We start from the raw sequence: 25,332 nt of genomic DNA on the forward strand, positions 1-25,332 counted from the left end.
GTTTAGCTATGAAACCTAGAGATTGTCTTTATCTTGACCCAAGAGTTTCACATTTTTACTCTTTCAATTCTGCCCCTCATCCTGCTGGGGGGAAATGACTGAGTGGCTCGGTGGTGCTTAACTGCTGACTGGTGTTAAACCAGGACACATGACATTCCACTTGGTGTTTTATTAACCCTGCATTTATAAACCAATTAGTCAAAATAATTCTCACGAATATCTGAAGGACAGCTCAGAACATATTTTAAAAGTTAAATATATTAATAAAGACAGATGCATAGAAAATCTATTCTTAAAACTCCATGTATGTGAAAATTCAAGACTCACAACTCCTGCTCAAGAGTGAAAATTATTGTGTACCTGAACTACTAGACCAGCTGTGTGATGGAATCTCTCCTTCAAAGCAACAGATCAGAGGACAGATTCACAGATATTATTTAATAAAATATCTTTTATTTTAGACATCAGCATTTTTCAAATGAAATCTCAAATCTCTGATTATGAGAAGACAGCAAGTTAACAATTTTCAGTCCTACCAGAAGTTATCCCACACTGTAAATAAACCAGCTACTTGCAAATTTTTTCAGGGAGGAGTTCATTGGTTCTTTAAGTTCTCTTTGTGCCTTTCAGGAAATCAAATATTGCCAAGTCAGAAGATAAGATTCACTTTTCTTAATAAAGTACATGTTGTTCGGATATTATACTAGGATGAAATTTAGTAAGACCGTCTTTAAGATTTTTTTTAATGCATAAAAATGACAAACACTAATCAACCTTGAAATTGCAGTTTTTACTAAAAGAAAGAATTCTAAGGAAGACTTTCTTTCCCTATGGAGAGAAAGAAAGCGATGGTTCAAAGGATTCAAGAATTTCAAGGTCTGAAGGATTTTAAATTGGTTGATAAAGTCTGATTTTTCCTGACAGAACAACTCATTCTGAGAATTAGTTTCAGAAACATTATTAGGAGAAACTAATAACATGATAGGGTCCTTCAGCTGAACTAAGAAAAAAATTATTACTTTTACCATTTTAGATGCCTCTCATTCAAAGAATAAAATTTAGTACCTCCTAAAATGTCAAGACTCTCCAAATTCTCCCCTTTGTCCCCCAAACACTTAGAAAAAGAAAAGGGCCAAAAATGAGCAGTCTTAATCATGTTGCAAATTGATGCCTATCAATTATGATATTATCAATTATTACGAATATTATCAGTTATGATGAGTAGGAGACTGAGAAAAAGTAGATTTCAAAGGAAATCAAACAACATGGGAACATTTGAGAACATGAAATTGTGAAATTAGCATTTTCATTTGAGAAACAGGCAAGATTTTTACAGACATCACTTGCTGGAAAGTATAACTGATACTCCATCCTGAAACAGTAATACTGGGAAGCAGAACACACAATTATATGCCCCATGATAAATATACCAAAAAATAGTTAAATTCCTGGTTCTCTTTCTGAATAAGGTTCAGAACTGTGCAAACTGCTCTGATAACTGAACAGCATTAAAAATTTCAAACTATGCTTTGCTCATGAAACATTTAAATATTGGCACAGAAAATGAAATATTATTTCCCTGTATATTCCAGAGACTAAAATAGTGGGGGGAAGGAAAAGAAAATAATAGAGCCATTACTTCATTATGTATATCCAGATTCCTTTCAATTTCAAGCACTGCTTCAGTCTTTTAATCCATTTCCTCAAGCTTCTTTTTGTTTAAATATTGCTGCCAATATGTCAATACCACTTGAAAGAAAGCCTAACCTCACTACAACTGGCATGAGGAAAATAGAAAGGAAAATAGCTGAACATTAGGCTTAAATTTCAATTAAGGAAACATTGCATCTATTTTTAATAGGACAGGAAAAGTAAAGTTGGATCAAATGTTAGACATTTACAAAAGTTTTAAGTTCAAGTGATTTTTAAGATGCACTTCTTGGAACTTTCAGTGGATTATCAAAATCTGTTAATTCAATAAAGTGACACCTAAGATTGGCACTAATTGTACTAAGACTTTAAGAGAGTTGATCTAAAATTTTTTTGCGAACACCAGTCATGAAAATTCTTACTCTTCTTTTTTGAAATAACTGTTCACAAATAAACTATTACTTTCTGCACAATCTACACGTATAAAATCCTGATTTTGTGTCTTTTACTGTGTCCTGCTGCATGGCTGTTATTTAAGGGGGATCCTAGTCCTGTTAGACTACTCAAAAAACATAGTAAGCAGCATAGCTGGAAACACCGAGTTGTGAATTTCTCCTAGAAATCCATAGTAGTTTTCACAATCATGAAGTTAATATTTGTATAGATACAGAGAGCTAAAGCAGGTACATAACTTTTTCAGAGACAGGAAGACCGAGCTGGTACTTTGGAAATAATTATCATTTTACCAGATCTGAAAGACGCTTTCTTTGGTTAACTACTTCCACACTTATACACTATCAACATTAACACAGTATTCTATTAAATGTGTTTATATACTTCAATGTTCGTGTTAATAGCAAATCTATAAATATGTATAAATATTAATTAATTTTATTTTAAAAATACAAACACTTAGACCAATTCCAGCTAATCAAGACTAAAGAAAAGTAAATATAAAATTTTAAACTTTTATTGACAATATACTCTTCTTTATGACACATTATGCTAACTAACTACATCTATATTTTTTAAAAGTAATCATTATAATATTTGCACCATGCAACTTCTTTGTTCATTATTGCTGATTCAAATCCTTGGGATTTAGGGAAAACATGCATAGTATCTGCATAGTTTACCCTGAAATATTTAATCCCTCTCATTGACATAAAGACATGAACACTTTTCACTAACATCATATCTAGGCCAGAAGGTAACTGTAAGCTGTTCTCTATGTAAACACACACATTTGTGTGCCTCTACAAAACCTCTCTGAGAAAGGCTTAGGAAGTACTCTGCTTCAGCTTTCAATGTTACCTTTTATAGTGCAGTGCTGCAGGATTACTTTTGCATATCATAACTAACTCATGGAATCATGGAATTTTAAACATATGCAGCAGAAAAAAAGACATTATTATTATCCAGACTGACCTACTGATAAAAACTCTAAAAAAATTTCAAGGCAGAATAAGACACTTAGTGAGAAAGCTAACCACCAATGTAAACTTCAGTGCTTTCGACACAAAAATTAAAACAGAAGGAGAAAGAAAAGGAAAAAAAAAGGAAGAAAAAGAAAGAGCCAGTATCAAACTGGATGAAGACTACATTCCCATTGTTTGCTTTTGGTATTAACCTCAAAGACAAAAGGAATCTCTTCGGAAAGCTAGTTTGAAAGAAAATAAGCCTGAAGTTGATTGTTTAACTTGCCTTAATTTCAGAATAAAATCAAGACCATAACTAAAATAATGCCCGGGCCACACGGTGATGCCTATGACTGGATTTTAATTGACTTGAAGACTGTCACAGTCCTATTATCATAAAACCTGTAATGCACTTCCAGCATGGAGGACCCATCTGTGCCCACCATCCATCTGTTTAGTCATGATTGGCAAAGTGGTAGGGAACTCGCAGTGGTTGCCGCTGCCTGAAAGGAATAAACCACAGGATCTTCCAGTGAGTGCCAAAAACTTCTGAGAAGGTCTGCTGCCATGGCTTCTGGGGCCTCGATCTACAGAAGACAGCATTATTAGTGAAAGACAGCATGCCCACAGCGCACTTCAGTCAGCTACAACAATGCAGGCTGGCTGGGAATCCAATACTGGACTCTGATGAAATGTGTCCAAGCATCACAAACACAACTTTTATTTCATTACGACGCGCAGCTGAGACTTAACTTTGGAGAATAGAAATTATCTGTGTCATCAATCAAACAAAGGCAACTTTTGAAGCACAGGAGACCTCAATATGAATGAAATGTATGTCAAAACACTGCATGCAGAAAGTATCTTTTGATCTGTACTTCTGAAAAGAAAATATAGTTCCACTGGCTTTGAGTAGGGAAAGAAAGGGAACAACATGCAGCTATTTTGTGTACAACCACTATTAAAAAGATTAGTGAGGTGCTGCTACAGATAGGAAGTACAGCGCACAGTACCATGCAAAATCATCTTAACAAAGAGCTACTCCCTTAGAATTTCAGCAATGTAGGAATTTTACAGAACTTACATGTCTTCACAACAGTTAGACATTTTTTCTATACTTGTAGTGTCCTGTTAAAGAGAAAAAATAACACAATGAAAAAGTATTTATTTACATTCCAAACTTTTAAAATGTCATTATGATAGCAAGTAACCATACTAGGGAATTAATTATTAATGTACGCTGTTTTGACTTTAGTTCATTAGGATGCATATTACGCATATGCCATATTAGTTTTAAATAAATGTGAGATTATACATATAAATTTTAACTCAGTCTGTCTGTTAAATTATTTTTATAGGCATGATATGAAACTATACTGTGTAGTTTGACTACAATACCAAAGAAGGCCAACTAAAACTTTCAGCATTATTACAGCAAAAATTAATTCAGATATTAGAATTAATGCACAGGACATTTATGAGCAATGTGTATAAGGCCCACTCTTGCCATACTTTCCACAAGCACTCATTCCAGGCTTGGAGTATCCCACTGAGATAACCACAAAGCTAGTAAAATGCAGCCATTAACAGATGTAGTATTTTGAAAAGCAGGAGCTAGTCAGAAGTTTTAAAATCATTAGCTTCGTGAGTATTATAACACAAACAGCACAACTGAAAATATATCATGAGTTTCTACAGTTCCTATCATTAAATACAAATATAAAAATTGTTCTCTTAAAATATAAAAGCTAATAATGTGCAGAGTGAAGGCAATCCTGCAGATAAGAGCAACTTAAATTCATACTTTAATTATAGAATGTCATGGTAAGTAACAGATCAGTTTTAGCTTAGATCACCCTGAAACAAAACTTTTTAAATTACCAATGGTGGTTTTTTTCACTTTTCACTACAGATTTCACCAAAAGGCTTCCTTTGTGAGTATCATGTAGGGAGTTTCAATATAAATTCATAGTTCATTACACCCTGAAATCACTTGCGAAGTTCAAAACACAATCAACTGAAATATTCTTCATTCTTTCAACTCCTTTTCATTGGTAGTTTGGTATTTCCCTTTACTTTTCACTGATTCAGGCATGCACATAATGTACCTGTCAAATTACAGTAGAATTTGAATAAGACCAAGAGCTAATCTCAATTGCCTCAACCACATACAGACAGAAAAGGACTGTGGTTTAATTAGGCTGCTACTTCATTGTCATCTGAAACACTCCCTAGCACTAAAAACCACACTGTGCTCCTTGATTGTTCCTGCATGCAATTCAGTGCAGGCATTGCTGGGACTCCACCCCTACCTTTCAGTTAGGGGAAGTTTTAAGGGGGAAGGGCGGAATGTGAGTGGGAAATAACATAGAGGAAGCTGATTTCCTGCTCCACCAGACACGGCTGGCCCCAACTCCCTTGCCAACTTTTTGTATTCTGCTTCCCAGCTCTGAAGTGTTTTGGAACAGGATCCCTTACCACACACTAAACAGCAAAAAATCTTAATTCTGTCCACAACCTATCCAGCTGATACAGCAAAGGAGAGAAGTTCATTTTTCTCATGTCAATTCACCAGGATGCACAAGTCCTTGCCCAGAAGTTTGTGTTGAGAAGCCATGCCCAGTCAAGGTTACATAAACCACAATGGCCCCATTTTTACGTGGGTTTTAACATCCACTCAGCAGTGAGGGAGGAAAGGACTGGAGGAGAAAACTGTAAACACTGTTTGTTGTTTTGATTCCCACAGATAAACAGCTGCTCCTCTCACATTATAGGCCTGTCTTCCCTCTCCTGCCAGTAGCGTGGCATTACACAAGTCCTTCTCCTTGTTAGGGCAGGACCCAACTTCACAGCCAAGGAATACTCTACTTTCTTGGACTGGCTTTTTACTCAGCCTTTGTCAGAGAAAACATCATCTTTCCCTACCACAAAAATTCAGACATGGCTTTTTGAATAAAAAGGACTAAGTAAACAAGAGATTACTTCCATGGCATTTCAGCAAAGTGGTAATACCATTTTCATGAGATGCTATAGTTCCTTTTGTAACTGCAAAAATATCTCAGTTCTAGGAATTATTCTCTGGTCCACTCAAAGCTGTTTATCAAATAGTACAAAATAATATTAGCATATTTGAAAGCAATAATGGCAAATGGTCTTTTGTAAAACATTAACATGCTATTCCAGACTCTAAATGGACATGTAGCTATGGAATATTTATTCTACCATTTCAAAAGAGGGGCCTTTAAACCAGCTCTGGGTGCAGAAGTAACATCAGCAAATATCTTAAACATGGCTTTCTGCTGTGTTTCTGCAGATTGCTCATTCATTAATACACTTGTACCACTCCCTAAAATACAGGTTTTGAGATTTTTTGGGGGAAAATCACAGATTGAAACCTGGAGATTGTATTTCGTTTTACATGTTGTTATGGCATGTTGTCATGACCCTGAGAACCTCTCAAGACGTGAGAGGTTCTCAGGGTCTGCTCCCCTCCAAACTGTAAATTAACTAAGTTAAAGAACCAAAGCAGGAACTAACTTCCTTCCTTTCCTCCCTTCCCTTTGCTCCCTTTCCTCCTTCCCTTCCCTTCTTTCATTGCCTGCCTGTTTCCTTCCTCCCTCCCCTTACCTTAAAATGGCAACATACACTTCAGATTACTTTTGCTTTACAGCAAAGAAACTGGGGTTGAGCAGCGAGTCCTTTGCTTCTTGGATAATTTTTCAACATGAAAAAATATTTAGAGCCACATTTTAAAAGGTTCAAACTAGCAAAGAAACATTGCTTTGAAGCTTATCTGCTTAACAAGTACTAGTGACTGAACTTAAGAAACAAAATACCTTCCCTGCACCCTCATACTTTCCCTCTCCCCACACTGCTGCCAAACAGGCTCATCTGAAATCTGCTTTCATTTGAGAGTGAACCAGTTTACCTTTTCACATGAAAGTGAAACTTCACAGCACCCCAGGAAAGTCAGTAGCCCCTCTGAAGACAGGAGATGACGGAAAAGGAGAGTACCACAGTTGAGTTTTGACCTGTTATTTAAGGCTTCTTTCTCAGACATGAATTTTTTTCTTTTGCAGACAAAGGACCAGAATAATCACCATTCTTCTGAATGAAAAGGTGGTCTGCTCATTAAAACATCTCATAAATGTCTTCCAATCAGAGTATCATCTCTCTTATGCATTTGATGTGTACCAAGGTTTTGCAGCAACATCAGAATTACTGTGTTCAGCCTAAGAGGCTTTGGCTGTCTGCATCTACTATCAGCTTGGATTACTATTAATACAAATAGAACTGTGCTAAGATTTTTTTTCTAGACTCAAAGCTAATGCTAATGTTAAAACCTTTTTTGAGTGCTGGCACTCAGCCAAAAGTTTAAAATAACTTGGTATGAGCAAACATCACATATCTATGCAGTCCTAGTAATCTCTAAAAATTTCTGGAAATTTGAAATTGAATACAAGATGAAATTGACAAATACAACTGATTAATTTGACAGGATGGATCACCTAGATTCCCAAAGGCATCATCCAGAATGGAAATAAAAACTGCTCCTGCACCTGTTTATTCAGAGACACATACCCAATGACAAGCATCTTAAAGCAGCTACAGGAAAAAAAATCACACCTTAGTGAGACAGGAAAAAGAACTTAAGAGGAAATAAACACAGGAATAGGAAAAGGGCAAAGTTTTCAGATTCTTCTGAAGAGAGAAAAAAATAGTTTTTTTCACTCTGAGGATATACTACAGATCCATAAGAGCAGTTTTCTTACTCTAAATTAAGTAAGCTACTGCCACAACTAAAACTGATGTAAAAGGAAGGAGAAGAATGGAGAGAAAGGGATGTACGTAAAAGCACTGACAGAGTTCTGCAAACCAACCTCAGATTCACTCACAAATGAATGCATCCAAATTAGCTCCAAAGAGAACTGCACCTTTCACATCTATGCTTCTATTTAGCATAACCAACTGCCAAAAAAAAATATAAATTAGAAAGATCACATGCACCAGTTAACCAACTGTCCTATAGGATGGGTTTTATCATGAACTAACACATCATGAAAAAAGCACACGCAAAGGATATTTTTCCCTTATTGATTCACATTTTCCAAAGTATAAACTGTAATTTGTAACTTACAGGACTAACTCCAAAGCATGTAGCTACAATCCCTGGTTCAGTTTTTCTTTTGTGTTTGCTTAAAGAGACATGCAATCATTACAGCTCTATTAAACACTTGCAGTAGTAGAATATAAGCATTATGCCATACTTTTATTATTTTCAAATGTTCACTGTAGGTGAATCAGCAGAAAAGTATGATGAAGCATAAAGAAAACAAAACTTGCAAGCCTTCCTGGATTTGCAGCCTTTGCTTTTATCTAAAAGTTCAAGACAACACATCCTTTATATAAAGGGGTTTTTTTATCTTCTGTCTAACATCCTTTCATGGTGTGCATGTAATTGATAGATGAGCAACTCAAGAATAGAAAATACTAAACATAGAAAGAATACATCGAATTTGATAAATTTTTCTTTTGGCATTAAATACATATTGGGTTTACTTCTGGCCAGTATTCTTTCCTTAATCTAGACTTTTCATATAAGATAGTTAATTTTATCAATTAAAACTATGTTCAGTCTGAAAACTATTAGTTCTATTTAAAGGTTAAACCCTTATATCAGACTCATGTACTAAATGAAAAAAAGGCTACACTCTATTACTTCTAAGGGAATAGTTCTAGACTCTTCTATGTTCTGATTAATTTAGTTAAATAGATTTATAATTTTTTTATTGGCTATTAGATACTGACTCAATGACAAGAAACCATCTAAAATGGAGGCACCATAAAATCTCTTAACTTCAGGCTGTTGCAAATCCACAGCATGTTTGGTGCAGATAGCTGCATAACAAGAGACAGGACAAAACATATTCTATTTATTGATCCCTACAAATACCATATGATAAAAATAGAAGGGAAAAATATTTTAGAAATAGCTGTTGATCATCTTCACACAGAAGTAATTTTAATAGTCTGATGTCTAAATCTGACAAGCAACATGTAAACAAAATGTACTCAGCCCCTGGAACACTCAAATATTTTTATAGTTACTTATCTTCAAGTAGTTAAAGGTACTACCTTTACTATTAGGAAAATATATTAGTTAAAGGACTTCTTCTTTAAGTGATAAACTAGGGATAATTCTGACATATCTGATGATATTCTGTACTCCTTGCACAATTTAAAATCCGATTACATTTTCTAACTTGCACTTTTTCCTTAAAGTAATGTAAATTATTAATTTAAAAAAAGTTCATGTTTACATAAGACCATACAGTGAGCTAATTTAAAGTGATGTGATCTTTTTCTCCCTAGAATGTCTTACACTTCTATTTATTCCTACATTTTAAATAGCTCATAAAAAACAGGTTTTTAAAAAATAAACTAGTAAATAGATAAATACCACATTTTATTTTTATGTAAATATGTCTTTAAAGATGTCAGAGTACATTTAATAAAAATGCTAAACAAAGTGCAAACCCATTTGAGAGAAATAAGGTAAAGGTGCAAAAGAATTTACACAGTTAACAAACTCATATTCGAAGACCAGGACATTACTAATTCCTGACAATTTAATTTATAGAACTTCATGCAGTCTTCTAATAGGAGATCTAGCTATAGGTGGATTAAAGGTAAAGACAGGAAAAGGGGAAGAGATAAGAATAACAAGGAAGACAGATAATGTTAATATTAGTTTATTTTCTGTTAGTAATTTCCAGTTACTCTTTCGGGGTTATAATTTATGTATGCTTTGCTTTCCCTTGTAATTATTTTGCTCTATATTGTAGCCACATAAAGAATGCAATTGCCTGGAAACCCTAATTTCCCCTACCAATCCTAATTTTTAATATGCTAAACTTAATTATGAGGATTAATAGTTCCTTGATTACACTTCTGCCATGTTTGAAAAAACAGGAAAGCCTTTAGTATTCACTAATCAAAATAGTATTTAATAGATTATCTGATTAAAGATATGACTGCAAATATTTTTAATTACAAGATACTTATTATTAAAGACAAAAAGCATTTCAGCAGAACTAGATCATTTGTCACTCTGCATATTAAATGAGCATTGGATCAATACTATACAATACACAAATACAGAAAGAATTAAAAAGCTTTGATTTTATTAACAGAATAACTGCAGCAACATTTTCATTATTTTGAAACACAATCTTTGTAAAAAAGATTGGAAAACTACCTGGTAAAATACACTTCCTAATTTAAGGTGAAAACGAGAATCACTGCAACAATAAAAAGCAAGTATCAACATTTTTAAAAGCTTCTAAGGGGAAAAATGTATGTGATAGGTACCATACTGCACACCAGGCAGGCTGTTAAACACTATTTTCCCTTCTATCCTTCCTACAGAAAATAAAGGGAAATTTCTCTTTTCCACATCCAGAAAGTACTGATGGAACAGGATACTGGCATATCACTGGACACCATTCAAACAGTTAATTAACAGGAAACCCTGGTAGCATTAATTAAATTAATAAAGACACTGTCCACTTAGTTTATGATAATGCATCCACTACCTTGCACAAAGGCCACATGGTATCTATTAAATTTATAAAGGCCTATCCATTAAATAGTTCTGCCCCAGAGAAACAAGTTAATTACCAAATAATTTCAATGAAAAGTTTTCCTCTGCAATACTAGCATAAATCACATTAAAACATATTTAATGGAAGAATTAAGAAAATTTCTTTTCTTCCATAGAAATAGTTTGTTACAACATATGGAAAAATGAAAACACTGTTTAGTGTTTGAGATAAAAACAATCAAAGGTAATCCTTTAAAATTAGGGTTCAGATTAGTCTCTGCAAGGGATGCTGTTTAACTGAAACATCTGGTAGTGTTATGTTGAGAGACAGGCCTTTTTTAACTTTGGAAATGAGATTAGTAGATCAGTTATTTGTAAGTGTCCAAGTAATTTCTAATTATTTTATCTGGGTCACAGATAATCCGCTTTTACAGGGCTCCCACAATGACATCAGAGGATCACTGTTGAACTGATTATCCTGTTACCTTCCACCATCCATGGGAAGACCGGATTTTCCTTTTGTACAGAGAAAGAGAAAGAAGTGGCTGATTGCTTCAGACAGGTGGCAGCCAACAAAATAAAGAATACCACAGTTCTTGAGAGGAAGAAAATCTCATCTATGCAAAAGGTACCAGCTTTTAAAAAGCAGTCAACAAATGGAATACTTCTTAGCAGCGTCTGGTGCAATTTAAAATCTCACTAGATAGGAACAAATATCAAAATAATCAGAAAAGCCATTGTTTAAAAAACAGTATGCCATGTCATTTTTTACATATTTTGTAGTAATGCCTTGTAGATCATACATAATCAATAGAAGAATCCTGCAGTATAAACAGAAAAACTGGGCTTATCATCATTTAACTCTTAACATGAAAGACACAGAGAAAAAATTTCTTAAAACCATAACGGAATATGAGTGAGAGAAATGCAAAAGCCAGGGCTAATCTTCTATTAATATACACACGAGCATCCCGGGCATTCCACCTTTTTTAAAAAGACTGAATCAAAGCACTCTTTTTAAAAGAGCTCTATACCTTCAACAACCATACATCAGAAACAATCTGGAGTAGATAAAACACACTTTTTTCCCTTGGCGAATTAATGCCTTTTCCTATGAATAAATAGGCATGTTATGGGGGCTTTCGAGATAAAAAAACATTGGTTACATATAAAAATAAGAGAAAAATCCTTGAAAACACATGTCAAGAAAATATGTTTTGAGAAAGCAAGCAAGTTTCTGGGTACTATTTGATTTAGCTTCCCAATAAATTGCATTATTTCATGTAACAACATAAAAAAAGCAAATGGAAATAAAAATTAGTAACACAAATACATCCTTCTAACACTTTCTTCTAGCTTAAGTGCAAAATACTTAGATAAAATTTTAGTGCAAAATTTAGATAAACTTTGGTTTTGCCACTTTAATACAATGTCATTAATACGTGCAAGCAACTGTTGCACAAGACAGATTGTCTTGTATTTTTTTTTCCCCAGAAGATTTTAAAACTTTATTATTATATTAGTAAAACTTTATTATATATTAGTAAAAATTATCACTTTAAAACAAATTGACAATTTACCTATAAATCATACTTCTATGATTTACGACAAAGCACCAATAAAAACCCATACCTCTACCTTCATGGAGCTTTAAGTGTCTATACTGCAGCTATTTTGTTACCTGTACTGATTCAGGCCAAAGACTAATCCGAAGTACAAGCAGCTAAAGGAGGCCCTGAAGTAAAGAGTAACAATAATCTTTAAAATTGTTACTTTCTATAGGAGAGTAAAAGAGTTGCACCCTTGTAAGGCGCAACTCACACTTTCTGGTATGTTTTTCTGTTTTACTTAAAAAGTTTGCTTCTACTTTTCAAACAATGCCATTTAAAAATCAGGATGTCTGAGAATGTAAGAACACAGGCTCCAGTTAAGGAATATAACATTCTAAATTGCTCTACAAGAAATGAGAGGAAACAGAGGAGTGGTAAAGGAAGTAACAAGCACTAGAGACAGGCAGGCCTTCAACATAAATGCATAATCATTTTGGAAATTACCTTTGACGGTGTTTTAATTCATGGGTGAAACCAATTTTTTCCATCCAGTTCTGTAAAAACTTGAATAATTTTAAGTAAAAATACTAATTGTTGATGAGATTTTAAGAGGAGTATCTTCTTAAGAATCCTAGAGTTTCTAAACTAGGATTTTAAATTTCTCCCTATTTCAGAGGCTTATGAATTAGAGAGAACCTAGATACCTCTATTTCAAAATTATCCAAATAAAACTTCCCCAACAGTAATGTAAAGTACATGCTAGACGAAGTATCAAAGTTCAGGATGATAACAAAATTAGAGGCAAATAAAGCTCAGAGAAAGCAACTGGGGAAGGAAGACGAAAAGAGCCATGTGCCCCTTCTGACAGAAGTGTGTTTCACATATGCTAGTTTCCAGGGAGAAAGCACTAATCCTGTATGCAGAGGCCACCTCAGCTGCTCTCCTCTTCATCAGAACAATTCATGTCAAAAGTTCCTCTAAGGACAGTTTTTGCCAACCAGCTGTTCTCTTCTCATTGTAGGAAGTCACCTCCTTTGCTCTTTGGCTTCTTGGACCTCCAAATGAGTTATGAATAGCCTTGTGCTAATGATACCCTAACAGTGATACCACAATCACAGTGGTGGCAAATGTACTCAGAGAAATTACTGCATGGTAGGTTTCTTAGTCTATTAATCACCTTATCAAGCACTACAGCCTCAGGAACATTCTCCCTGTAAGAGACAAATTTTAGTACACAGCTTACAAAGTTTTCATTCTTACCAGAGAGCACATTTTTTCCAAGCATCTTGAAATAGATATTACCAATATCAACAGATATTGACTTCATTTCTGGAAATTTATGTAATGATGGTCAAGCAAGTTTACCTTCTGGAAAAGCAGGCAGTCTTGTTACAAAAGAGTTAAAGTTTGATTAATCTTAGATTTGTATTTTTTTCCAAAAATTTTTGCAGCACTTGTAATGTTAAACACCAATGAACCTGCTGGACTCGTTCATCCGCAGTTTGCACCCACCAAAGTTTAGATCACAGAGCTACAACACTTACTGTCTCTACTATTTAAAACCAGTTTTTTTTTCCAGGAGTTGCGGAATTAATCTTGGTACATGTTAAACTGCAAAAAGGAGGCACAAGAGCATGAACTACAAAAATGTGTATTACCTGCTCTCCCATACAAGCACAAGAATTGCTTTGCCTGTATCAGAAGGTCCATGTTCTTGTCCCTTGCACACATCTCTAGGCAGCTTTAGCAATCACTAAAATTAATGCTTTCAAGAATAGCCATGGAGCAATTCATATGACGTGAACGCTTTAACTGCATATCCATGCCTTCAAGCACCTTAAGTTTGTTTCAAGGTGCTTTTCTTCATATTACACTTTCATGATTGGGTTCTGCTATCAAGTTTTAATCTATACCTTATAGTAAGTTAATTTCATCACAAATTCCACATTTAATATACAGCTCATTTCAGTTCTTACACTACTTGTAGACTAATCACAACTGCACCAAACGGACTTGCTTTGTTTGTTTGAAGTCTGACTAATTGTTGCCAAGCAGAGTTCCTCAAAACAACTGTATTACTTATTCTTCCTAATTCTGTATTTGCAAAGAAAGGAATGAAAAGGGAGAAGACAATTGTGCTGCTGGTATGAAATGCTCTGAGTGGGGGATGGACTACATTACCTACATTCTTCAATGAGTCAATGCAACAGCATCCACATAGTGTGAATGAATTAATATTGGAGACACATTAGTAATGGATTTCTACTTCCCCAGCAATCCCACCAAGCCTAAAAACTTGTCCATGTGACAATAGCCCTTCTGCTTTTGGGGCAACAGGTAGGGTGCAATAAGAGGCCCTAATGAAGATCTGTACTTTTTACCATCTGCCTCTCATAGACCATCCACATCCACAATTACTGTAGCATGGTTATTTCACAAAGCTCAGCAAAGACAACAGAAAAAACTATCCAGACATACTGCACCTCAACAGTTATGATTTCAGCAGAAAAACTGGAGGTAAAAATGCTATACCCCACACCTGGTCCAGTGTAGCTGCCAACTCTGTAAGTGAATAGGATGTACTTCATGGTATGTACAACAGACAGAGAAAAAAAGACTTTACAGCAGTTTATAGAGTGCAGCGGCGACAGAGGCCTGAAAGTGTTAAGGCTCAGGACAGCAAAGTTACAACTGGGCATTCATGCCTGTTACAGTGGCAGTGCACTTAATATCCTGTGTCAGAACAGAAACAGCCCAGGTTTCAGGTATATCTGACAGAAACACGTTCAGTCTGAGAGGTCATATTTCCCATCCAGTAATAGTACCTGAATGGGTGCTGATGGTCACTGCTAAAATTTAGTCCAGCTTCTGGCAGCACACAGAACAAAATTATGAACTTAGGGTCTGGTTTTCTTGTTTTCCTCTGTATCCTATCTGTGGTTTAGTGCAGTCTGATCAGATGAGTTTTTTGATCCTTTTCATATATATATCCACTTAACAGAAACTAAAACAATATCCATATTTCAGTACCTAACAATTAGGCTCACTAAGTATTTGTCTCTGTCTCACCTGTTACTGGTGAGCAGAATTAACCACATCAGCTAGACAGCCACCTTAGAGGTGGTATAGGAAAACATCCCAGCCCTAAATAATGCAGACATAAAGGCAACATTTAAACAGGGAAGAGAAAACCTGTCAGCAAGACCCCGGAACAGAAATCAGGCACACAGTAAAGGTGCACAAAGGTGAATCTGTTGAGCTGGGGGTTGAGAGCATGTGTAAAACACATTATGGTAGAGTAGCTGGGGAACAGTAATAATAATAGACAGTAATAATGGTAATAATAATAGACAGTGTAACTACCATGACAGAAAAAGCAAAAGGCAGTAAATATGTAAAAGTAATACAGTAAAACCAAAAAGCAGTATTATTGCTTTATCTAACATAATTTAAAACTACACTGTAGGCTTTTTTCCTTTATTCAATACAAAAGAATTACACCATACAGTTGGGAAGTTTTCCATTATGGATCTACAAAAGTTAATGCTATGCAAACCTTCATAAGTAACATTCCAAAGTAAAATCTCAGGCAGATCTCCAACAGTTGTAGCCGAAAATATGCTGCCATCTTGTACATTACTGCCTTTAAAAAAAGTTCAGCAGGCCATATCAGACTCTTTCAATATGTATATGTAACTAATGTAACTAAGGTACTCTCTCTGTTGTGTTGAACAATATTTTAAATATTTGTATGGATTCTCAAGACAACTTCAAAAATTTGCTGACAGCTATTAACTTCTAATGTACAGAACAGGATGTTATGCCAAAAAAGGCTGTTTTTTGCAAGTATTTATTACATTATCAAATTCACTTAACTGAAAAATTTTTCCATGCAGAGGGTATTTTTTTCTGTATATCTAAATGCAGAATACCCACCTGGACTGTAAACAGCACAATTACATTACACAGTTTAGCAAATAAAGAGATGAACATAAGCATATTTATCAAAATACTTAACAAAGATGCTGTCTGTTCTCAAAATTTGATTTATCAGTTAGCCTCACTGTCACATAAATTTTGACCAGGCTACACAAGAGTTTAAAATAAAAACAAGAATCAACTACATATCTTGTACACTGTGCAATTCCAGGACAAGGTATAAGTCCATTTTACTAATACAAATCACGAAACTGACTGAAGTGATATTATTAGACACTTCTACTTTGACTAATTGTACTGAAAATAAAACTAACATATACTTCTCAAATTAGATACTTACAGTGAAAATACCCATTAGCTGAGTGTAAAAGAGTCGACTTATTCCACCTAATATTATTAGACCCATGAAGGCAGATATTCTTAGGAGAGCAAGTTCATGTCTAAATACAAACACATCCTAGAACAAGACAAAAAGAAGAGAGAGACTTTAATTTAGTTACAAATTAATTAAAGTCTTTGAACCAAGCGGAAATAAGCTGTAAGAGGTGCTCTCAAAGCCTTAAAGCTGAAGGCAAATATTGGATTCTGAGCTACATCGCACATCATTGGTCTATTTATGTTTTAAAAGCAGAAACCAGTCATATTTTCTTTATACATGTTAACAGTTGGGGGTTTATGTTGCCAGACTGTTAAAAAAACTCTTTCAAGTAGTAAAGGTTTTGGAAATAGATCAAGCTCAAACGGATTATTTCTGAATCTTCCATCTCAAACTGTGCCAAACTACTACAAACAAGCCATATAATACAGGAAAACTACTCCTGTTAAATGGTCTGGTTTATTATAACTCGGCTACCAGGCACAGCTCATTTCATTTTTACATCACCTCTTCTGAAAGAAAACAAACATTCCAAGATTGACATTTGAAGATTGTACCCATAAAGTCCAAGTACCCCCTACCAGATGGTTCTTACTGTGGTGCTATCTATTATCCAATATAAACTTATCTCCAATTTTTAAATTTTGGCCTGAGTTGGATTGCTGCGACTTTGGATAAGGATGAACAGTACAGATGCTTCAGGGCACACAGAAATATGGATGTATCCAATCAGCTGCATTGGAAAGTCTATTCTCAACCAGCAGAAAATATAAAAAGTATTACAGAATGTTATGTAATATCTTCAAAGGATAGAGCATCTTATTTTTATCACAGAAGAACATTTTTACGTGGCATTAGGTGTACTGTGATTTCAGACCCCATTCTCTTACTTTTAAGTTATATTTATGTTCTCAGAGCTGTTGTTCGAATACACACATCGGTTTTTTACAGAAGTTAGATCATGGCAGGAAAGTATTAAACCTTTTCAAGTGAACTTTATATTACAACCAGAATATAGAAGAGAACTGAACGAAAAAATGAAACAAAACAAAAAAAACCCCTAACCAACCAAAAACCCCCCCCCCCCCCCCCCGTTTATGTTCAACCACTAGAACTTGAGGAAGAGGGATACTGGGTTTTCATTATACAGAGAATAGTTAATGTTTAGCAAAAAGAAAAAATAGAAAAAAATCTATGTTTAGCAAAAAGAAAAAAATCTATTTTTTCATTTAAGTAATTTCCATGAAGATTCAAAATATAGACCCAGGAAAAAAGTTTAAACTGCCTACTAAAGCTGTGAAGAAAGTCAGTATTTAATGAACAGGCAGAAAGCACTAGTTAAGCAGCAAAAACAAAAAACAATCCCCAACAGTAATTTCTGAACTATGGTAATGGTTCATGCCCTCTCCCCTCACTTGTTTATACTGGCCTTTCTTGCTGCTGTAGAAAATAGACTAATTTCCATTTCTTTTAATGCTTCTTACTCATTGAATGAGTTAATTCAAAGATAAATCAACTCAAAATAAAAGCAGTCACACTGTTCTTTATTTCTCTTTCCATTAGCTAATGAAAGCTTTAAAGAAAAGCAAGGTAAGACACAACTTCTACTAGTTGTACTTCTTCATTATTTTTCAAAGAAGATGCAGAGTGGGCTTAGCAACAACATCTGCCAGCTCCCTCAGCACTGTGTGTGCAACCCATCTGGCCCATGGATTTGTGGTTTTGTCTGCCTAGCCAATCTCTAAACAAACCTGCAGTGGCCAAGGGCAAGTATTCTTTTCTCCAACCTTCCTCTCTTGCCTCCAGGGTCTGGGATTCCTGAAGGATGGCCACAGCAGTGAAGTCTGAGGCAAAGCAGTAATCCACTTTGCCCTCTTTGTGTCTTCTGTCACCAGGTTACCCATCTAAATTCAGCAGCATCTCCACATTGGTGGGGATCTTTCTAATCCTTGTTTTGTTGCTGATATACTTGTAGATGCTTTTCTTGTGGTCCTTGATACCCCTCAACAGACTTCATTCCAATGGGCCTTGCCTTTCCTTGTTGTATCCCTGCATTCCCTTCCATACTCCTATAATCCCCCCATAGGCCCTCTCTCTTCTTCCACATCCCTAGCAAATTAATTCCTAAGCAATTATGAACTGGAAATCAATACTGGGCACTCAAATCTCTACAGACAGAACAACATTTTTCTACAGAAAACCAAAGTATATGCAGTAACTGAGCTTTTTGGTAATCAGACTTTAATAATAGAATGATTTACACAATTCTACATGGGAACAGAAATATTTACCTCCATGAAAACAGAAGAAAAGACCATTTAAAAAAGTAATAATAATAATAATAATAATAATAATAATAATAATAATAATAATAATAATAATAATAATAATAATAACGTACTCAGGATGCTGCAGCTTTGCATGAAAGCTCAATGCAAGTTGGTTTTATTATCCCTTTTTAAAACTTAGACAGTAACTCTTTTTCAGATGAGAAAGCCAATCAAAACTATAACTAATCAAAACTAGTCAATAATCAACCAATCCCTCTTTCAATGTGTTTTGAACAGATCCTCTTGTTCAACAGTATTCACCAATATCAGTGCAGTGTGAGTACTGACTTAGTGTGATTTTGGAGTTTGCGGTGCAGGCTACTTCTGCTAACAGAAAGAACTGTACAGACTGAGCCATCAAGCATACACACAGATAGCTGACATCACCAGTGCATGAACATTCAACTATCATAGCACAACAGGGTTTTGCTCCACAGCAGCTTTTTTCCACATTGCGCCAGGCTGGCTGTCATATATGGCCTTGGCAAAGATGCTAAAAGCATATTCTTAACAACATGAGAGCTTTCCTTCACATAGCCTCTTTCTAATCTTCTTTATGTCAGCTCCACAACCTAAGAGGTCTGCCAAAACTTCATGTTCACACGGGTTGCTGCCACTGCTTTTCTACTTCTACACCACACCACACAGCACTCCCCATTGGCTGCTGCCTGTTCCAAAGGTTTCTAAATTCCATTTAGCTGCTACTTCTATCCATCCAGTAAAACCGCAAGGATTCTTAGTTACCCATAAAAATGCACAGAAATGTGAACAATAAGAACTTGTCACAAAACATGTGTAGGTTTATAGGATTATGTTGAAAAATGGACACAAACCACAAGACCTGGTATCTTTATCTCAACAGACAATACCAAAACATTCTACAGAAAATCTCTGGGACAGATAAATAAGGGACTTCCTCAACCCCACAGCAGAAAACATGCCTCATCTTCATTTGTGAGCATCAACCACTAGAGATGACCCCTAGAATCAATGCTACCACTGACTAGAACAACAGCTACCATGGCTTTATGCTATCATACAGGAGAGAGGTCAAAAACCTAGATTGTAGTCCATCACTTCCAAATTCAACTCTCTTTGTCCCCTACCAACAATAACAACAAAAAAACCCCTTAAAACATATAACAAGTCCCTGCTATGTGCATTACTGTTACTGTTTTCAAGGATTTATAGTTCCTTTAAAGCAGCATACTGTCCTAAGGACAGAGCTTTTGGCAGGAAACACAGGACTATCGTATCTGTTCCAGAAGAGATCATCTTCATAATTTTTCATTTACAATGGAAGATTAATTTATTCAATCTTTATTCTTTACTGAAATATGACACACACAGAGATTAATATACAAGAAAATACATAAAAGCCCTCTTTTTCTTTGTGAACAATATTTTGTGTAACACATGATAACCTGGTTGTCTGTGGAGTGGTAAATGAAGTCAGTCTATCAACTTGGGTATCACAAAAATAGTGTATAATACAAAAGAAAGCCAGGCTTTCCAGAAAGCAAACTAAAAAATATAGACTGCAGGTTTTGTAGAAAGAAAGAGGAAGGATTTAATTCAATATTCATGTACTGTTCTTACAACTATAGTGAAGGACAGCAGGGTTGGGTTGGTTTTGCAGAATGCTGAGAAGAAAAATTTTGTTGTTTTTCATTTTTAAAAAGAGAAAAAGTTTCCTTTAGACTCTCTTTACAGTATAAATGGACTTTGGATGATACATATTTCCAGATTTTCATTAATATTAGTCAATGCATAATATTAATATTACTGTAAAAAATCCTTTTCCAAAGCAAAGACAATGATTTGTAATTGCAGAAACAGGAACAAAAAATTAAATCAGAGCAAAGGGGCCCAGGTTTTTATATGTTAAGAGGTTTGGCTATGACAATTATTGTAGCAAAATTTCTAGCAAACAGAATGTATCAGCAGAATTCCTTTTGCTTAAAATATTAAAAGCCTTCTATAAATAAGGTAAAGTATACTGCCAAAAGCATTTACTTTTGCAATTTGACCAGCTGTATCTAGAATCTGTGCCAGCACAGCCATGGAGAGAGCAACTATGTAGTGGTAAGTCTAGTATTTATTCTTCTCATCTCACTATTCAGAAGACCGACTACTTCCTAAAATATACAGACTTCCTGACATTTTTTTCATGAAGATGTAAGAATATTCCTGTGTTAACCTCTGCAAATCACCAATGCCTGCAGAAGAACTAATATGCTGATTTTATTCGAACAATATATTTTGTCTTGAGCTATCACCCCACATAATCAATTTAACTATCATCTCCTTTATTTCTAGCAGTAATTGCACTCCTCCTACTGGACAAACAGAGGTAACAACCATAACCTAAATTTCTGGCAGTGTATGTTACAAGAACTAAGACTACTATGAAGCAATTTTCTGCAGTAAGAGGTGAAGCTGAAAGATTGCATCTCTACAGAAACAGCTTCCTCCATTACCTTTAGAGCTTTCACCCTTACTCAGAATAGTTAATTTAAAATTTTTGGGGTTTTCTTTCTTGACCCTTTAAAAAAAAAATCCACAAATTCGAATTAGGAAAGAGCTACTAACATGCTGGCCAAATTTGCATAATGCCTTAATCAGTACTGTAATAAAATTATCATTTCACAACAACACTAAAAGCAATTTTAATTCTACAACTTCTGTGTTTTGTACTACTTTATATCTGAAGAATAAAAATGTAGATGAAGGCACACTGCCAAAAAATTCACAAGTATTTTAATGAGCAAGAATAAGCTTATTCCAGATGGCTTTTTGGAAAAAAAAATCATCCAGTTCTTTGAATCTATTCTAAACACTAGCCCCTGCAAATTCAGAAAATGTAAGCTCCCAGTTACAGCCAAAATCTCAACAAAGAACTGTGCTTTTGTGAAAGGCTGAAGGTACGGCGCTCTCTGGAATGCTGTGGTATCTCAGCTTTAATAGATACAAAGGAGATAAAAAGAATCTTGCAGAATGCTTGCCTAAAAGCCTAACTACTACTAAGCCTATCTTTTCACCAGTCCTGTTCCTTTGGTGTCAAAAAGACATAGTTCTGACTAATTATTCCATGGCACAAATCTATACAGCATCACATCCTCAGCAGCACTTAAAAAAAAAACTGCCTCATGGAGCTCTGGTGTTGTTTTCCAGGCAGATATGTTGACTAAGCATGACAACTATTTCAGTTTTCTCTACTTCGCTGTGTGCTCTCCTATTCTACAGCTGAAAAACTGAGAAAGCTAAATACTATTTAGTGTTACACTATACTTAACAAAGGTCTTAACAGCCCAGACGTGCTGTGTCTACTGTTTTTCTATATTGTATAAACATATTTTTCCTCTCTGGGGCACAGAATACTGTATACTATAGCACAGATCCACTTTGTAAAAGGAAGAGTGCCATTTGAAGTGTTCACATATGGAAAGTAACAAAACAGAGCAAAGTAAGCAATTTCTTCCACAGCTCTCTGTAAACTTAGGCAGCCAAATACAAGAACCTGAGCCCCTCTTCAGGGAAACACATTACAATGAGTTAAAATAATTGTTGCATATGTGTTCTGCCTTCTAACCTGTCACCTGTCAAAGGAGCAGGAGCATTAAAATTAGGCCTCTCTCCAAACAACTTCAAATACCGGCAAGTACAAGTTGTATACATATTCACACTTGTTTTTTGAACTGTCATTATTAATAATTATTTATCATCACCTCCTTAGGTATTGTAAAGTATCTGAAGTAAACATGATTTCCATTTCCCTCTCTTGCACAGACCACCCTCAATCAAGTAATTTGGTTACTTTTCACACTACTTTTAAAAAGCAAGGCTAACAGACAGAACTTTGGCATGTTACCTAACACAGTGTAATTACAGGAAACAATGCATTCAGGGAATATTCACAATAAAAAGGAAATACCCTACCATGATGTTATACTATTAGAGGCCAACAAGTCTGTTTCAGTGCCTATGGAAAGGTGCTCTGAGCAGACAGCAAATTATTTTCTGTTCCATAGTTCTAAAATCCCTTTAATGATTTAAATGGAAGTATTGATATAGATGGAAAAAATAATTAAATTCATTTAGAATACAATTTCTTTCAAGAACGAGTTACAAAAATCCTCAACTTTGGAACGTTCTACATAATAAAAACTTGGTATTTATGTATTTGAATAAAGCACTTTTATCAGTTTTGGATTAACCAAGTAATACAGTCTTCCTACACTTTCAGCTCTCCTTTACCACATCATCTTCACATACACTTTTATGGGAACATCACACCCAGTTCAGACTGACACAGGAACAAGTAAGAAGCTTGGAAGACTATGTCGCATCTTTTTCCAGAAGCAGAATTTTTCACAAAGTGAAATTCTCATGTAACATAGAATACACAATCATATGACAAACTTTAGTTGTTCAAAAAAATGGAAATTTTTTTTTTGTGCCTTACCCACAGTGAAGGGTCAGGTTCCAGTAGCCTGGAAAGATGAGTATGACATCGCCAGCAGAGAGCATGCTGGGATGTCACATCGACACAGAATTTAAAAATCTTCTGCACTTCAGTATTTGGAAAAAATCTCACCAAAATTTAGAGTGTAATATCTGAGATAATCTTATTCTCGTATGACATTTGGAACATTACCTAATTTTGAAAATGTTCTAAACTTGTTTTCTAGGTTTTTCTCTTTCGTGTACTTGTATTTGTTATAGTCCACTACAAATACAAAGTTCATTTCAGATTTAAGCTTGAAGTTCTTATAGTTCTTCATAAGCAAGATAGTATAACAGTTTTCTTATAAAGAAAGAACTGTCAAGCACTGAGCAAATTTCAAGCAACCATCTTCAATATTCTGAATACTACAGATAATAGGCATAAATGAGCACCAGATAGCAGCTCTACAATGTAAGTTTCACAGGGGAAGGAAGTCCTTGATTTTTTACTCTACTCCAGTTGGTTAGACCACAGGAAACAAACCAAACTTGATTCTCCCTTAACCCACACAACCTTTTCAAAGCAACAGAAAATACTACTACAAAACCAATGTATATTTTTCCCCTAGCAGAATGATCACGTGTTCTTCTTCTTAAAAAAGCAGTATCAGCCATTTAAAACATGATATTAGGATAGCTATATATTCTGCATAAATCTACTTTGGAAAAAGTAAAAGGAAAATTTAATACATCTAAAGTAGTTACCTTAACTCTTTCCAGTACTGATAATCACTTCCAAAGAAAGCTAATTGGTTCTTCCCTCCTTTCCTATATTCCTAAGAGAACTAATGTTGTGCTTTTAACACAAAGAACTCATATGCCCTTTCATAAAAATATTTTGTTACTTACTGTAAATCAGTTTGCTTACTTAATAACATACAGCTAGTTGAACTCTCTTCACTAAGAGTGAAACTGAGCTACCAAAAATGTGCAGTAACAAAAAGCCAACACAAACTACATTGCAACACTACTTGTTCCCTTCAGAGAGAAAACAGGTTCTTACCCAGTTTTCTTTTTTCAGAGGCAAAAAGTAGTAGTAATGGCAGAAGTCAAGTATCAGTGTATAGGAACTAAGGATCTGGGTGTAAAAACAGAGCTGCAAAAACAGCCAGTGATTGTCTTCACCAACACAATTATTAATCCTGTAGAGAAACAAAGCATGCATATATAAAAACAGAAATACAAATACCAAAGTTATGATACTGTGAATAGAAAACTTTATGATTTCTTAAGGAGAAAACTACTGGATCCCTTGCACCACAACTTAAAGCATAGATTGCACTACTGAAATCACTGCTTAGAACAGGAGACACAGTTCTCTGTATTTTTATATAGCAAAGATACTGCTGCAACTTGAAGTAAAAATCTAGTAATAAAATTATTTTTTGAAAGTCAGTGAAATTTCACAGTAATATGTCTTATCTTCTGCTACTCAATACATTCACAGGTTGTAAATTACAAGAGTGCAAAAACACAAACAAATGTTTTAAAATAAATGCGATCACAGGCTAACCCAGTAACAAAGAAATATGACTTAAAAATGAACCAAAGGCACAGAAGACAATAGAGGCATCCATACTCAGAAACTCCTGCATATTCCAACATGAAAAGTGTAAAGGAAACACAAGGATTCTATCTGTATTAAGTACAAGATCAAAAGTTACATGGATGAAAATTCATATGAGCATTGGCACAGACAACAAGCTAAACCAGAGTGACAAAAGCACTATACTAGTAGTATTCTCTGAAGTAGAAAAACTTGACAAAAAAAGGTAGTTTGAAAAATGGCTAAACCAATGTAAGAGAATCCTGGCGTCATTTCTGTACTCTGCAGTTTGTCTTGTAAAAATTATAACTCAGAACTTCTTTCAAAAATGTTTATTTTCACTTACTCTGATTTTTACTGGTAGGTATAGGAAAGTTCAAATGTATTACTTCCTTGCTTTATATGCCTAAATGA

The 25,332-nt window shown here is 34.9% G+C and overlaps 1 protein-coding gene across 3 annotated transcripts in view; it reads right to left on the bottom strand.

The window, feature by feature from the left end:
- Positions 1-433: 433 nt before the first annotated feature.
- ZDHHC21 (zinc finger DHHC-type palmitoyltransferase 21) overlaps positions 434-25,332 on the bottom strand; it is a 35,119-nt gene continuing 10,220 nt past the window's right edge. For 2 of the 3 annotated variants that reach the window (XM_063180122.1, XM_063180123.1), the window contains exons 6-9: positions 24,376-24,514; positions 16,501-16,617; positions 4,153-4,196; positions 434-3,655 (exon numbers count right to left, since the gene is read on the bottom strand). In XM_063180122.1, coding sequence (XP_063036192.1) covers positions 3,523-3,655; positions 4,153-4,196; positions 16,501-16,617; positions 24,376-24,514 — 433 coding nt within the window. In that variant the 3' untranslated portion in view covers positions 434-3,522. Of the gene's footprint in view, positions 3,656-4,152; positions 4,197-7,948; positions 8,037-16,500; positions 16,618-24,375; positions 24,515-25,332 lie in introns of all 3 variants that reach the window. The other variant, XR_010031127.1, reaches the window with a different exon arrangement.

This window comes from Melospiza melodia, chromosome Z (assembly GCF_035770615.1).
Source record: "Melospiza melodia melodia isolate bMelMel2 chromosome Z, bMelMel2.pri, whole genome shotgun sequence".
In the NCBI taxonomy this organism is placed as follows: Eukaryota; Metazoa; Chordata; class Aves; order Passeriformes; family Passerellidae; genus Melospiza; species Melospiza melodia.